The 15,982-nt window shown below is 33.8% G+C and overlaps 1 protein-coding gene across 1 annotated transcript in view; it reads left to right on the top strand.

Annotated features, from left to right (window-relative positions):
- The window catches only part of WDR36 (WD repeat domain 36), a 32,860-nt gene extending 20,661 nt beyond the window's left edge, over positions 1-12,199 (top strand). The window contains exons 16-23 of the mRNA XM_016224932.2: positions 776-855; positions 3,966-4,073; positions 5,527-5,624; positions 6,014-6,159; positions 8,529-8,648; positions 8,859-8,940; positions 10,383-10,570; positions 11,984-12,199. Of these exons, the coding sequence (XP_016080418.1) occupies positions 776-855; positions 3,966-4,073; positions 5,527-5,624; positions 6,014-6,159; positions 8,529-8,648; positions 8,859-8,940; positions 10,383-10,570; positions 11,984-12,133 (972 nt within the window). The 3' untranslated portion in view covers positions 12,134-12,199. The remainder of the gene's footprint in view (positions 1-775; positions 856-3,965; positions 4,074-5,526; positions 5,625-6,013; positions 6,160-8,528; positions 8,649-8,858; positions 8,941-10,382; positions 10,571-11,983) is intronic.
- The last annotated feature ends 3,783 nt before the right edge of the window (positions 12,200-15,982 follow it).

Below are 15,982 nucleotides of genomic sequence, written 5' to 3' on the forward strand. Positions count from 1 at the left end.
AATTTAAGCCTCAAAACGCTTGCTGAAGGCAAGGAGAGCTATTATTTACTCACTTTTACTGATAGAAAAGATATAACCTCTCTATGGTGGTTTAAGTAGTTTATAGTTTAAATTTATTTTGACTACCTTACTATTGTAGTTTTAAATTATATAATTTTGGAAATAAAACATGATTAACGAAAAGGAGATCTTTAACTGAAACTACTAATAAAAGTAGAAGGACTTCATTAGTAACTAATATTTTAAGACAATTTGCAATCAGAATTGGATTTATTCTTAGAAAACCAGTATAATATATAGATTCTTTTCAAGAAAAATGTAGTTTGTGTTGCTTTCACAGAGAGGTTATAATGAAATTAGGTAATAAAATATTTCTAATTGAATGTTCTCAGAACAACAGTTTTATATTTAAAATGATTTGTAATCAAACACAGTTTGTTAATTGTCTAGAAATATAGAAGATTCTGGAGTAAAGATTTAAAATTGAGTGATATTGTTAATTTTTATAACTTTTTAATTCATGTAAAAGCCTAAATCTATATCTATATCCAAATCAGTGGTATATAAGAAATGGTATTTTCTTTTATATAAAATAAGGCAGTCTAAATTTTGCTCAAACTTAATTTTTCATGTAGCCTGCATCTTTTCATTTCTTACATTCTTTAAGCTGCTAAAAATACAGACCCAAACATTACAAACATAAATACCCACACATACTCATATATACATACAAACAAATTATATATGTACTCTCTTATTTTTCTTTAATTTAAAGGCTTTCAGTCCTGATGGTCGTTGGTTAATAAGTGCTTCAATGGATTGCTCTGTTAGAACTTGGGACCTTCCTTCTGGGTGGTGAGTTTATTTTTAAATCCCTAACCTCTATCAGAAGATTTCTCAATCATTGTCTTTTACCTGTAGTTAATGGATTATGTGCTTTTAAAAATATGAATATATTTGGGGATTTTTCTAACTTGATGGTATTTTATCCTTAGACTGTTTTTGATCCCTTAAATAACAGGGATTAGTGCCTTAAAAAATAATAGTGAGAAAATGCAATTTCTTTTGGTTTTGTTTCTGCAAAATTGAGGTATAGAAGTGAGTTGCGTAAACATTACAAAAACTCATTTGGCCTTTTTGATACTTTAAAATACAGCTCAGACATTATGACTCAAACTTTAATTTTGTTTGTATTGTTCATATTGAATTTAGTTAAAAGGTCAAAAACCTTAACTTCCGTTGATGTATGTTATATATTCTCTGTCTCTAACATAATTCTTGAAAGAAGACATTTTAAATACCTTCAAATAATGGAAAATGTGTGTCTTAAGATTTGGGTAAAACCCAGTAGTGTTCAGAAATCTGTTTCATAAATTGAAACTTGCTACTAAAGCAGCTCTGGAAGAGAAAATGTTATCTAACTTTGTTAATTAATTTGAACAATGGAGACCGAGAGAGAGAGAAAATGTGTGTGTGTGTGTGTGTGTGTTTTGTTGTTAAAAATTACATAGGAGTAGCCTTAGCCAGTGTAGCTTAGTTGGGTGAGCATTGTCCCGTGCATCAAAGCGTTGCTAGTTCAATTTCAGGTCAGGGGACCTGCCCAGGTTGTGGGATTGATCCCCAGTTGGGGTGTGTATGGGAGGCAACCAATCAATTCTTCTCTCTCTTGCTCCACCCCCCCCTTTAAAAAATCAATTAAAAAATACTCTTAAAAATATTATATAGAAGCAGATGCAATTTAAAATCATATTACTTAACATAGAATTGCTTAGGAAAGAGTGATGGGAATAGCAAAGTATCTAATTTAACAGTAATATACCATAAGAAAAGACACTGATGAGAAAAATGAGAGGGAAGATGCTACTTTTTAATCTTCTGAAATATTTCTAAATAAGCTCTGTCCAATTCTACTTCTCTTTTTTTTCTTGGGAATTGGATAAGCTCATACCTGAAAGCAATTTGACCTTTAGAAAGGAAAAACCCTGATATACTCATTTCCTTTCATGTTTGATATAGGAATGAGGCACAGCTATTCGTCCAGCATAGGCACCAGATCTGGAATATGTACAACAAAAGAGTGTTACTAATCAGTCCAGCTCTAATGACTAGGAACTTTTGTCTATAGGTGTGTCTCTTTTTCACTTAAAATAGAGTAAAGCAAAATTTAGTTGGCTGTGTCCTCTGACTTCAAAAAGTTCACCTAAAGTTGGTACTTCCTTAATTTTTAAAAAATCTGTTTTTAAAAGGCATTATTTGAAATGTTGGTGGTCTTGGACTTTTGCTATTTTTCTAAAAATGAACATTATAATTCAAATTGCTTTAATTACAGTAGGAAAGTTGTACAAGAACAGTTGACATATGCTCTTGCCATTTTCCTTTTTATTAATTTTAGTTCATATTAGATGGGAGAGAGAGGTTAACATGTAGTAGTACTAAACTGGCGAGATATTTTTTAGATGTGGTAAGTTTATCTTTGGAATGGAAAAATTAGGATTTGGAAGCATTCAAATCTGTCAATCTCTGATTCATCATTAGTGTTTTTGCTAAATTTTTTTATTTCAGTAAAAAGTTGAGCATATTTAAAATCTACAGGTTTTCAACTCTGATGTATTATTTTTAGCAAACACTGAGGCAGTTTTAAGTGAATACAGAGGCATGAGGAGAAACAAGAGCAAGAAATGATTCACACAGGGATTGTTAAAAGAAAATGTCTATACTGTTTGAACCAAAGGATATTTTTAATAAAGACAAAAATAAAGACTACTTTGGTTAAGATTAGAAGTGGAGTAAATGAGAAAGCTTGAAAAGCAATATCACACTGCTGCTGTCGAATTGCAGCTAAGCTGGCATTTACCATTAGCTGTTAGGCACTTCGTATACTTTAATTTTTCATCTTCCCTCATATTTGAATGGAATAGGAGTAGGTACTGTTACTATTATTAGTCCTGTTTTACAAATGAGGAAATGGAGGCTCAAAGAGAAGCAGTGATTTGCCCAACGTGGCATATTTATAAATGCATTTTGCTGCAATAGGCATTGGAGAAAAAAACATTTTCCAACAGTTGTTATTTCCACCTTGCTTGGGTTGTGTCATACGTTATAAGGATGAATTGATTTTCTTGATGTAGAAGATAAATAGGGAAGTGGGGATCAGTATTTCATCATACACTTATATGTAACTGTTGGGGTTTTTGATTTCCCGTTTTTAAACCATAATTTGACAATCTTTGGAGATTCCTAGTTCTTTAGTAAGCAGCTTCGTCATTTAAATAACATGTTAAATATTTAAAGAATGAATATATTCATTACATAGTCTGAAAAGTGAAGGTATTAGTGAGTAAACCTTTGGGTGTGGTAACATATAGGTGTAACTACCTGGAATTGTGCCTGTCTAAAACAAATTACGTAGTTACTGAACTGTTTCCTATAAAGTTTTTTTAAAGTAGAAAAAGTTTTCTTGTTTCTGTAGGATTCTCAGAGAAGCAGAGTTGAAATTTTTTTATCCCTGAAATTTTCTGTCATTCCCTTCCACTACCATTTTTTATTTCTTTGTTTTCAATCTACTGGAAGTTCAGATTGAACTCTTTTGGGGGTACAAGAGAGTACTGATAATTAGATTATTTAAATAGGTGACATCTTCAGAAATGTCCCCAAGTCAGTCTACCAAAATGGCATTCTAGAAAAAGACTAATTCCTCCTGTATTCTCCCTGTTGAAACTTTTTCTCTGGTTAATTGAATTGGGCATTTTGGTGTTCTGGGTTGTTCTCATTCAGAGAGATTATTTTCACATTATAATTTTGTTGACCAAGCTCTTTGTTACTGATGACTTCATCAGTGATTTTTAAATAACAAAAATGAAAAATTTCTGTATCTCTTATCTCGTTTTCTTTTAACAAAAATAGATTTTGTGAGTGAAATGTTTTGGTAGAGTTTAACTACTTTAACATCTTGATCCTTTTTTTAGCCTCATAGACAGCTTTTTATTGGACTCCGCTCCTCTCAATGTTACTATGTCCCCTACTGGAGACTTTCTGGCCACTTCCCATGTGGACCATCTTGGAATTTATTTATGGTGAGTTTGTTCATACAGTTCTGTTTGGGGTAAGGAGGAGAAGGAAGATGATACTGTCAGACAACCATAGGTGATGCTAACATCACCTTTTTCTTTTTAATCACATGGAAATGTCACATTGTTAACAGAGGATTAATTTACCATAAGTCTGTGGCTGATTCAACATCTGCTTGGTAATTTAGATACCTTTGTTCAAGTATGTATTCTAAACCACACAACTGACTATTATCTGTTATCATATTTAGCTTTTATTTGCAGAAAGGATAAGTGAATTTTAAAGTGTTAGAAAAAGGGAATCCCCAGCCAGGCCCTGGACCTCCTGCTACTACCCCAGTACTGCTTTATGACATTAGCTGGTCACTTCTCAACTTCAGACTACTTTATCTATAAAATAAGGTGTCAGTGTAGGCAAGATGCTTGCTAAGATCATTCTGGTTGCATAACACTTCATAACCATGTAAAAATATAGTAATCTTCCAACTCCTCTTACATGACAAACATGTAAGAGTTCAAGATAAAAGGTCCATCATCTGCACCTAGAAAAAATTTTGGCTATTTCCTGAGGTCAGATGTTTTAATTCTTTTAACGTTATTATTGAGGAAGAGAAAAAAACATCTCTTTCTAATTATAAAATTTTCTAATTAAATTTTCAAGAGTAAATTTTTAAGTAAATTCAGTGTACAATAGAAATAAACTCTGGCCACCTTAATAAGCAAAATGGAGTATCTCCTGGGACCTTTGAGGCTTGAACAATCAAGATAAGAGAAGAACAGTAGCTATGGGACCTCAGCAGCAGGAGTATATAGTACCACTGTTAATATAGCTCAGAATCTGATATTCCCAATTTTTATTTTCCATTGTAAATTCATAGTGTATGGAAAACAGAATCTGATTAGCTCACTTTGGGACAGGAAGGTACATCTTGATTAGTCATCCAAGGTCATGGTGCAGGGTCAAAGCAGCAGGAACATGGCCAGTTAGAGGACCATTCTAGGGAAGGGGAAATCCATGACTGTTTACAGCCTTGGGGATCTGATTATCTTATTATCCCTCTGCCTTAACTCTGAGTCCATCCTTCCTTCAGTTATTATTTCCTTAACTGAAGGCTGACAGTTGTCAGAACAACACAGATATATGGAGGTTATGTTACTTTATAAAAGTATTATCCAGTACCAATCTCAAATACCTTTTTGAGATTAATAATGTTTATGCACAACATTAATAATGTTTATGCACAACTTTTTTGTAACATCTATGACATGAATCAAGGCATTTTCAGATTAATACTATTTATCTTTGAGATCTTTTTTTAAAGTTGTACATGATTGGAAACTGTAGCCAAATTCAAGATTGTAGAGTAATTGAAGTGATTATGTGTTTGTTACCAGTAATTGAAGTTTTTCCAAAAAACTGTGTAAGTTTTAAAATATGGCTTATGTTTTTATTTCTCAGGTCCAATATTTCCCTATATTCAGTTGTTTCATTACGACCACTTCCCATAGATTATGTTCCTTCAGTAGTGATGCTTCCTGGAACTTGTCAAACCCAAGGTAATCACAAAATAGTAAAATGCTTTTTGAAGTGTAGTATCATAAACCTACATGGGAGGTATTGCTACTGAAGGCAGAGTTTAATGTATTTGATCAAAGTAGTTTTTAACTGATGTGAAATATTTTGAATGAATTTATGAATTTTTTACAAAAATATGATTGATAAGATATCTATTAGTATACTGGGGAGAAGTGTTTTGGGTCTAGTGATGGGAGTTGTACTTAATATGAGAAGACGAGGAAATGAAATAAATAGAAAGAATTTATAAGCCTACATTGAGTAAACATGTTATGAAATTACTAATGGATTTGGAATGAATTAAATTGCTTTTACATGATAAGAATGTCATTCTGTGTTAATTTTTTTACCTGAAAATTTTTGTTTTCAGATGTAGAATTATCAGAAGAGACCATAGAACCAAGTGATGAAATGATAGAGTATGATTCCCCAGAACAGTTGAATGAGCAGTTGGTAACTCTATCACTCCTTCCTGAATCACGGTGGAAAAACCTTCTTAATCTTGATGTTATTAAGGTACTACTATAGTACACTGAATATTTGCCCCTAAAGACAAGTTCCGGAAGCATTTTCTTTAGTAGTGCTAGCTTCCTCTACTTCGAGGGCTTTAGAAGGAGCAGTTAATACCTAAGGTAATAAAGAGAATGCCATTTAGTTGAATCCTATTTAATCCAGTGTGATTATCATAAGATTCTCTCTCTGTATATATTGACTTTGAGAGCATTCAGCAGACCTTTGGCCATAGCAAAAGTACAGCCTGCAACTGCAGAGCTACTAGAAATTGAATGTTTTCAATCCAGCCCATAAACTACTTTTTTAACTAAAGAAAAATAAAAATATTACCACCATGTATGATATCTTTTGCTAGTCATTTGGAGACAAAAAAACCTTTCACTGGTCTTTTTAAAATTAAGCTTCAGTTACCTTTTATCATCTATTTGGCCAAGGCACTATGCGAAGATGTTTAGAGCTTGCTGTGTTGGGTCCAGGAATGTAAGTTTATAAGAACTAGGTACTAGGTAATGTCCTGTGACAACAGCAGTAAAAAAACAGCCCCTTTCTACTTAAGGAAGTTATAATTTTGCATGAAAAATGGACAATAATGGCATAAATTAGTGTTTTTCAAAGCATGTTTCATGACCCTCATTTGTGAGTAGCAAAGCAACTGAAAGGAATAGAGTACAAAATTTCAGAGAGGCTACTCTCTGATAATGCTGAGTTGTTTATGAAGCTTGATTTGATTAGATCTATGCATACACATGTTCACTAGAGGTCATGTGTGTGCTAAGTCACATTGTGGGCTCCCATGAAAAATGTGTAAGGAACTATGACATAGTGGTATTTTTGTAACTAATAACTTAGTGCCCAAAGTGATAAAAGTGTCTTGGGAAAGAAAAGAGAAGTTTTCACATGTTAACTTTCCTCACAGAAGTTAAACATGTTTCTTTTTACTTGCTCACTTTTTGAGACATTGGGCATCAGCATAAAGTATGTCTCTAGGAGCACAGTTGTGAAATCTCTCCATCATTTTGTCCAGCCTGTCAGCTAAAGGGAGTACTCGATGGAATAGCTTTAAAAGCAACGCATGAAAAAGTAGAAGTAGATGCATGTGAAGGGAACAATCAGAATAATGCCCAATTAATTGAGCTAAGTTTCGGGCTACTCTGCTCGTTGCTAAGATATAGATTGTTTTGCATGAAAACTTACATAGAAACCTGAGTGAATGGTTTTATGAGAGAAATGCTTACATTTCTAATATTTTAATTTCCTACTGAATGAAAAAGTTAGAATTTTTATATTTGTTTTGTGGGCAGTTTTTCTACTTTTGGTTTTCCTTAGGAGATTGATAATTTCCAGAGCACTATGGAGCTCCTCCAAAACCTTTTATTTACAACTCAGGAACTGCCTCCCTTCTAACTCTATAACAGTGACTTAGAAGGGTAACTGTGACTCTGATTAGTTTCTACCATTCCAAAGAAGGGCTGTGCTTGCACTGTAATTGAGCAGCAGTACTTTATCCTGTTTCCAGATAGTAACTTTCTTTTATCCTATCCTCCATGAGGCCACCAATATCCCTGGCTTTCTTACCGAAAGCAAGTCTCCATAAGGTTACAGAGCTCCTGGAATGCAGGGAATAGTGTGAGGTAAAATTGTGAGACTCCTGTATCAGGCAGTTTACTGTAGAAAGCTCTTCATCAAATACTCCTGAGATAGTGGTATGTAGCAGTGTAGTCATCAAAACTAAATTCTGCCAGTGGAAAATCCAATGGTGGTTTCCTGATTGAATTTACTAGCACTTGAAACATTTTATAAACAAGCAATAGCGTTCTCTTGCTTCTTAAAAACAGAGTACTAAGGAAAAATAAAAATTTCAACAAAATAGAAGAATTAGGGAGGTGCTTCACAAAACAATTACAGCCAATCACTTCTAAAGACCATTGGGAAACTATTGAGCATTTATATAAATTTTGCTTTCTAGCTCATTTTGATAAAAAGTTTGTATTTTAGTATTAAAGAAGTTCAAAGGTGCTTTATTATTATTTCTTCATCTAAATACTCATATAAATATTCATGTTTCAGGAAAATGAGGTATGTTTGTCTTAGGGCCTCTCCTGAACCCTGTCATTTCCCTTCTGCCTTGTCAGCAGGGGTCCTGGAGGTTTGCATTAGGAAGCCTTTTTAAAGATATCTTGTGATATTTATTGATGGGATTTTATTTTAACATTGTAATCTGAAAAACTTTCATCCCTGTCTGTTACTTTTTGGACTTTGTTTTTAAATTGATTGGAAATTAAATATTAGAAACTGTTGGCAAGATAATGATTTGATAGTCTTGTTTTCTTTTCTCATTCTTTCTTTTTTTTTTCTCATTCTTTCTTAATCAGAAAAAGAATAAACCAAAGGAACCACCCAAAGTACCCAAATCAGCTCCATTTTTTATACCAACAGTTCCTGGCCTTGTACCCAGATATGCTGCTCCTGAGCAAAATGATGATCCCCAACAGGTAAAAAGCAATTGGAGCATTCTAAGTATCGGGGGGGGGGGGGGGGGGGGGGGGGGGTTGTATTACACATTTGTAGTTCTTTACCAAGGTCCAGCTTTATACATATAGAGTAAATTAAATTAATGATAGCTTTTAATTATAAACTATACCTTTTTTGTTTTATTACACTTATGTTCTTTGAATAATGTATATTTATATTTTTTGTTTAAGTCTAAAGTGGTAAATCTTGGAATTTTGGCTCAAAAATCAGATTTCTGCTTGAAACTTGAAGAAGGACTGGTAAATAATAAATGTAAGTTAAATTATAGAATATTTTACCAAGTATCTTCAGCTTATTTTACTTTCTATGAAGAGAAGTTGTGTGAAATATTAGCAAATTACTCAGTAGCTGAAAAAAAGATAGTAAAAACTAAAAGGATTGAAACTTGGGTTTTACTCTGAAGTAATTTTAACCTTTGTATTGTTATATTAAATGAATGATACTAAACTCAGGTGATATTGATATTAAAATAATCTTCTGAAAATCACACTTTCTACATGGAAATTTAGATTTTTTTCTAATTTTTTTGCTTTTGTTTTTCAAATTTTGCTTTTGTTTTTATTTACAAAAACAATTTGCAATATATTTGGGAATATAAGAGACTTTTGTCTTCAATGATTTCAGGTATTCCCAAATTACTTCATGAAAAGATAATTTTAAAATTTATTGAATTTGTTAATATTAGATTTAAATTTTGAAAGCTACAATCTGTGGCTAATAATGATAAACAATAAGAGCTATAGGCAATTAACAAAATCACAATCACTCTCTTGCCTCATTTCTCCTCTTGTTTTCTGTTCCAAATGCTTTTGTTTTTGTACCAAAATTATTCGAGTCCACATTGGCAAAGTCAAAGAATAGTACTGATGAGTCATTGTAGATGACTGAAGAATAGAATAGCGGGATTATAAAAGGAATAGCTTGTTTTATTTTGGAGGTGAGGGACAAAGAGGGAAGCACTAGTGTGTAGTATATACTGAAGGACAAAAAGTAAAATTTTTTGGACTTTTGTCATTGGCGGTGTTCCTTTTCAGAAAGCTAAAAGCATACTCATTGCCATTGTAATATCAAATGCCTTGTATAGAAATAGTTGTAAGTACATAGAATATGTATTCATAGGATGCATATGAAATAAGAGTGCTTTACTCCTAGAAAAGAAGTAGGTTTGGGGTGGTAAGATTAAGGTGGGGTCTTTCTTCTCATATACTTCTGTATTGTTAGTGTTTCTTAATGAGGATGTAGTACTTTTATAAATTTTTAACAATAAAAAGAAAGATGAATAAATTTCCCCACCTCATTCTATTTCCATTGGTAACTACTGTTAATAATTTAGTATGTACTTTTTATAGCCTAATACATAGATTTGTTCTGACTTATTTATGAGCATCTTAAAGTGTCTGTTGCTAGGCATTAATTAGATTTTCTTTAACAGCTTTAACAATAGGAAAAAACCTTGAATTACTGAAAATACAAAAAGTTTAGTGCTTTTAGTGCTTTTTATTGTATTGCTCTCATCATTGGTACTGATTTTATTTAATTTGGGTTTATTCTACTACTTAACAGGAAAAAATTAACCCAAAGAAAGAATTTCCTGTGTAATTAATGTATATGTTACTTGGGGTATGAAGTGAAAACTGTAGTTTTCTGAGTGAACTGATTTAGGTAATGACTGGATTCTTTTTAAAACAATGTAGATGATGCTGCTCTTAACCTTCTGAAAGAATTAGGCCCTTCGGGAATTGAAACAGAGCTGCGAAGCTTGTCTCCTGAATGTGGCGGGTCTGTAGAAGTTATGCAGAGTTTCTTAAAAATGATCAGAATGATGTTGGACAGAAAGCGTGATTTTGAGTTAGCCCAGGCATACCTTGCATTGTTTCTAAAGGTAAGTCTAATGTAAGACTACTTACCCAGCTTGCCTTCCTCTGGAGTAACGTGTCTGATAGCACTTTCCGCAAATATCTAAATGTTCTCTGAACTGTCCAACATGGCAGCCATTCATCGCATGTGGCTATGATCACTTGAAATGTGGCTAATGTGACTAAGAAACTGAACTTTTAATTTTATGGGAATTTAATTAAATTTAAATAGTCACCTGTACCTAGTGACTACCATATTGGACAGCTGACTATACAGCTTTGTAGTCTTAATGTATTTTTTTTTACTCAGCATAGTTTTGACTCAACTCTGACTTTTCTGTGTCATCTAAACTATTAACTTTTTAAAGTAATTACATTTTGACTGTTTTTCTGTGATCATGAAGAGAAAGCCAGGTTTTATATTTATTTTTTGCTTTGTTTTTTCTACTGCTGAAGTAAAAATATTTACTTCTATCTTGGTTGAAGGAGTTTCAAGTGATTTGTCAATAACAGAGTTACTTTTATGACTAATATAATGGAGAACTCATGTTTATTTCAGAAATATAATGTATTGAAGGAGGTAGATGATGCTGATTTTCAATTATAGCAGATAAGGTTCTTCATCTATCATTAATATATAAAATCTTTTTACTTGATCTGATTATTTAAAATTATTTTAAAAGTAGGTATTTAGTTGGTACCATATGGGATGAAAAAAATAGAAATGCCATTAATTGTTTCTATATCCTTTCCCAAATTTACCAGGTTTGGTTTCTGAATATAAAGTTACTTAAATCTTTAGAAAATAAAGCAAAGAGCCCATCTGCATTTATTACTAGTGGGATACAATGAAAGGAGAAACTTAAAGAAGCACAGAAAAGGGATTTGGTGTTAGAATAATGTCCTTGTTTCTGGTTCTGTTTGAGGACTATCCTTAGGTGGAGGAGAGTGAGGACCACTTCACGTCTGCTAAGGGAGTGACAGTACCATAGAGGAACTCATACTAAGAAAAGTTTGATAGAGGAAGGGGAAATGGGAGATGATAGTAAATCAGCATTTAAGAAAAAATCATTCAGAATGGTATCTTCTGCCCCAGCCAGTTTGGCTCAGTGGTTAGAACATCGGCCTAAGGACTGAAGGGTCCCGGGTTCAGTTCCAGCCAAGGGCATGTACCTCAGTTGAAGGCTCGATCCCCAACCCTGGTCGGGGCTCATGTGGGAGGCAACCAGTCGATGTGTCTCTGTCACACTGATGTTTCTCTCTCTCTCTTCCACTCTTTCTGAAAAAGCAATGGAGAAAATATCCTCAGGTGAAGATTTAAAAAAACACAAAAACCAGAATGGTATCTTCTGATGTTCCTTGGTAAAACAGTTGAATCCAGAATAAACAGAATTTTAATTTTCTTAAATTAAATGTTCAACTATCATTTTTCTTTTCAGTTACACCTTAAAATGCTTCCTTCAGAGCCAAAACTTCTAGAAGAAATGACGCAGTTGTTATCACAGGTGGAAGAAAACTGGATTCATTTACAGTCACTCTTCAATCAAAGCATGTGTATTTTAAATTATATAAAAAGTGCTTTGTTATAAAAATAAACTTAAGTGAACTTTATAAATCAAAGGCTTTTATATTAAATGGCTTCAGTTTAACTCATATTTTGTTTTTCAAGTTTCATTGTGAAAGAAATTAAATGCTAGCACTACTGACTAGTCAGACCTTTTCCACTTAAAAGATACTTTCTTGAGATAAAATTATACCAGCCTTTTGTTTTAAAGACTTAAAGAATCTATTCAAATAATTTATTTTCTGAGCCTCTTCACATCAATTACTTATGCATGACTTTTTTTTTTGAATTGTCATCACAAGCTCATGGGTTTTGTTTTTAAGTATTTGTAGCATATAAGAGATGCTGGATGTTTCATGTAAAATATTGCTTAATTATGCTGAAGATAAAACTGATATATAATATAGTTATAAAAGCACTTTTGTGTAGGCTTCACTGATAGCATTTTGCTTCAGTAAGTCTAGGTAATCTGCATTTCTAAAATCTTCCCAAGTGATGCCAGTACTGCTAATGGGAACCACCACACTTTAAGAACTACTATCTCAGACAAAGTGGGATTTTTATCTCCAGAGAAAAACTCAGAGAAGACATTCTACCCAGAATCTTTTTCCTCCTGTTCCAAACCAAGATATCAATATAAATAGATCCTTTAGAGTGCTAAATCCAGAAGCAAGAGAAAGGAGAAGGGCAGGAGAGAGAAACCAGCATAAAGCTAAACCTGTTTTAGCGTCAAGAGCAATGTGGAAAGACCAGTGTGCTGCCACAGTGATCAGTAAGACCAGAATGATGTGACCAGAGAAATTGCTGACTCTGTGGTCAGGGTGGTGTTCTTTAACACAGCAATCCTTAATGCTGGCTTGGAACTAGAAACATTCATGGTAAAAATACAGCTTTCTGGATCTCTGCAGAACCAGTGGAATCTATACTTTTCACCACACTCCCAGGTGAGGTATATGTAGTAAAGTTGTAGAAACCCAGGGCTGGAGACATGTGACGCAGATAATGAATAACCCAGGAAGGAGTACAGGGAAAGCTGCCAGGGTAGACCCGTGTGGAGCACCAGGGATCTGGGAGAGGCAGGATCTTCCTGCCTTCCCGATATAAAGACTTCTCCCTCAGCTGTTTTGTTAGCTATTGTTTGTGGAGCATCTGTTCTATATGAGGCTTGATTCCTGGGTTGTGTAAACTTTCTCTAATTTTATCATCACAATAGTCCTGCAAAACAGTTATTATTATCTTCATTTTATTTATGAGGAACCCCAGGTCCAGAGAAGTTAACTGCTTAGTGTCATATACCTGATAAATGATTGAGGAGGGCGTCCAACCTGGGCTTTTCATCTGGCCAAATTCAACTTGAAAACTCAGTTTAAATCATAGTACCACTTGGATTCTCTCCTACAGTGTGTATACTTGGAAGTGGTAGAAGCAAAGGGTGGGGAAAGTTGAAAAAAGAACAAAAAGAAAAACAAAACAAAAAACACCTTTGTGATATGAAGTAAAAAGGTGTGTTCCCTTTCTTGGTGGCCTTTGCTGAACACAGCTCGTTGACTCTTAGAGCTGGAGGCGTGTCAAATGTTAGTGCAGCCCTCTTGTAATGCAGAGGAGGAAGCTGCTAACTTCAGCGTGAGCTTGGGACCTTCGTGTCAGATCCAGATCTTCTAACCTGGCCCTGGGCACTTTGACTTGGCAACTTGCTATAGGAGACAATTGAACAGATACCTAGGATAGGTGAGGGAAATTCCGAATTCCACTGAAGATATCCTTCAAAGGTTTTTCTTCCTTACTGATGACTTTTTATTTAGCAAGAAACTGCTGACTCTACTTTTCTCTCATCACCATTGTGAAACCAGATACTCTGGCAATTCTTTTCTCATCATCATTTTATTTTCATTGTTCAAAACTTTAGCAATACATCAATTAAAAATCAATTAAAAGCACAGTGCACCAACAGCAATTTTTAGTTTATATACTCCAAAGTAGTGATATTCATAAAACTCACCCAGTTGTATTTGAATGCCAATATCATTCCCATTAGGATAAGAAGGTTTTACAGAATAATCTCCAGAAGGAACAGTCCTCACAAGGAGTTGTCAGTGATAAATAAAGTGTTTAAGTTTAAATGTATAAGGTAGAATTAGTAAGCCGCTAAAGAAATAAGCCGATCTGGTTTTGTACTCTGTTTTGTTTTTCTTTTAGAAGTGTCTAAAAACTTAAAGCCACTGACCAAATAATTCCTAATGACTTAAGTTCTAACTTCAGAAACTATATTTCCCTCTGCCCCAAATTCTGTATTCTAAAGTTATGGAAAAACTCCAATATACAAGCAAGTACCATGTGAAGATTATAAATGACAAAATAATGAGCTCCAAACTGAAATTGTATTGCTTTTATAGAGACCTGAATTTTTTTCTCTTTTTTCAAATGAGGATGCAGAAGTTGAGAGTATTGTTTTTATTGGAGGTACGGTTTTATGTAGATAGTATTAAAGGCTCATTTTTAGGTAATCTAAAACCTTTCCTGTGTGTCTGCCATCAAGGAAGGGAGAAAGAAATACTAAGGATAATTTGTGTATTTTTTCTGAAAATGTATCAGTTTTTGCATACTGCTTTTTCTTTAGAATTTAAATTACAAATGTAGCATATGACATTTTACTTGTAAAAACATCAGAGACAGATCTATTTTTTGACAATGACCTTCAATCTCAATACCCTCCCTGGAAGTAACAGTTGTTGACTTTCCATCTAGACCTTTTTCTATAAATGTACATAGATGTTATATATAGCCACATGAAATAAAATGTATAGTTTTGGGGTTTTATATAAATATATGTGTATATCATTCGGCAACTTTTCTACTTGGTTTCTTTTATTTCATAATCATATCTAATCTCTTTAGTATTCCACAATCTATATAGCCTATAATGGAAACTTAGGTTGGATTTCTTTTTCTTTTTTCCTAATTACAAACAATGCTGAAAGACTGTGATCCTGTATGACTTTATGTGCATGTAAAGATTTCTCTGGGTACATACACGCCAATTACTCGGCCATAAAAACAGTAATGAAATCTTACCTTTTAGGACAGCATGGATCAACCTAGAGGGTATTATGCTAAGTGAAATAAGTCAGACCGAGGAAGACAAAAACCATATGATTTTACTTACGTGTGGAATCTAAAGAACAAAATAAACAAAATACAGTGGTACCTTGGTTTTTGAACGTCTCCTTTGATGAACATTTCAGTTTACGAACGCTGTAAACCCAGAAGTAAATGCTTCAGTTTTCAAACATGCCTTGGAAGTCGAACATGCCACCCGGCTTCTGCTGAGGGCAAGATCCTGATGCCCAGCTGCTGGCTGTTGATCCCTCGGTTTTCAAACGTTTCAGAGCTCGAACGGTCTCCGGAACGGGTTGCATTAGAAAACCCAGGTACCACTGTAGAAACAGACTCATAGATACAAAGAATAGATTGACAGTTGACAAGGGGACGGGGGCTGGGGGTCTTAGTGAAAAAGGTGAAGGGTTTAAGAAGTACAAGTTGGTAGTTACAGAATAGTTACAGAAATGTAAATTATAGCATAGGGAATATAGTCAATAAATAACTATGGGGCCAGATGGATACTTGAAATATCAGTTGGGAACACTCTGTAAAGTATATGATCCTCTAACCACTATGGTGTACACCTGGAACTAACACAGAATAATACTGAATGTAAACTGAAATTGAAAAATGAAAAGTTTTTTCTGTAGTATATGCTTAGTTTCTGAATGGCTAGGCAGAGTTAGGCAGTTTTAAAGAGATACTTCAGTGGGCTTCTAAAATGACTATTAACAATTTATAGTTTCTCCTCAGCAATGAATGAGGACCTTCTTCC

The sequence above is a fragment of the Miniopterus natalensis genome, chromosome 3 (assembly GCF_054644295.1).
Source record: "Miniopterus natalensis isolate mMinNat1 chromosome 3, mMinNat1.hap1, whole genome shotgun sequence".
Classification (NCBI taxonomy): domain Eukaryota; kingdom Metazoa; phylum Chordata; class Mammalia; order Chiroptera; family Miniopteridae; genus Miniopterus; species Miniopterus natalensis.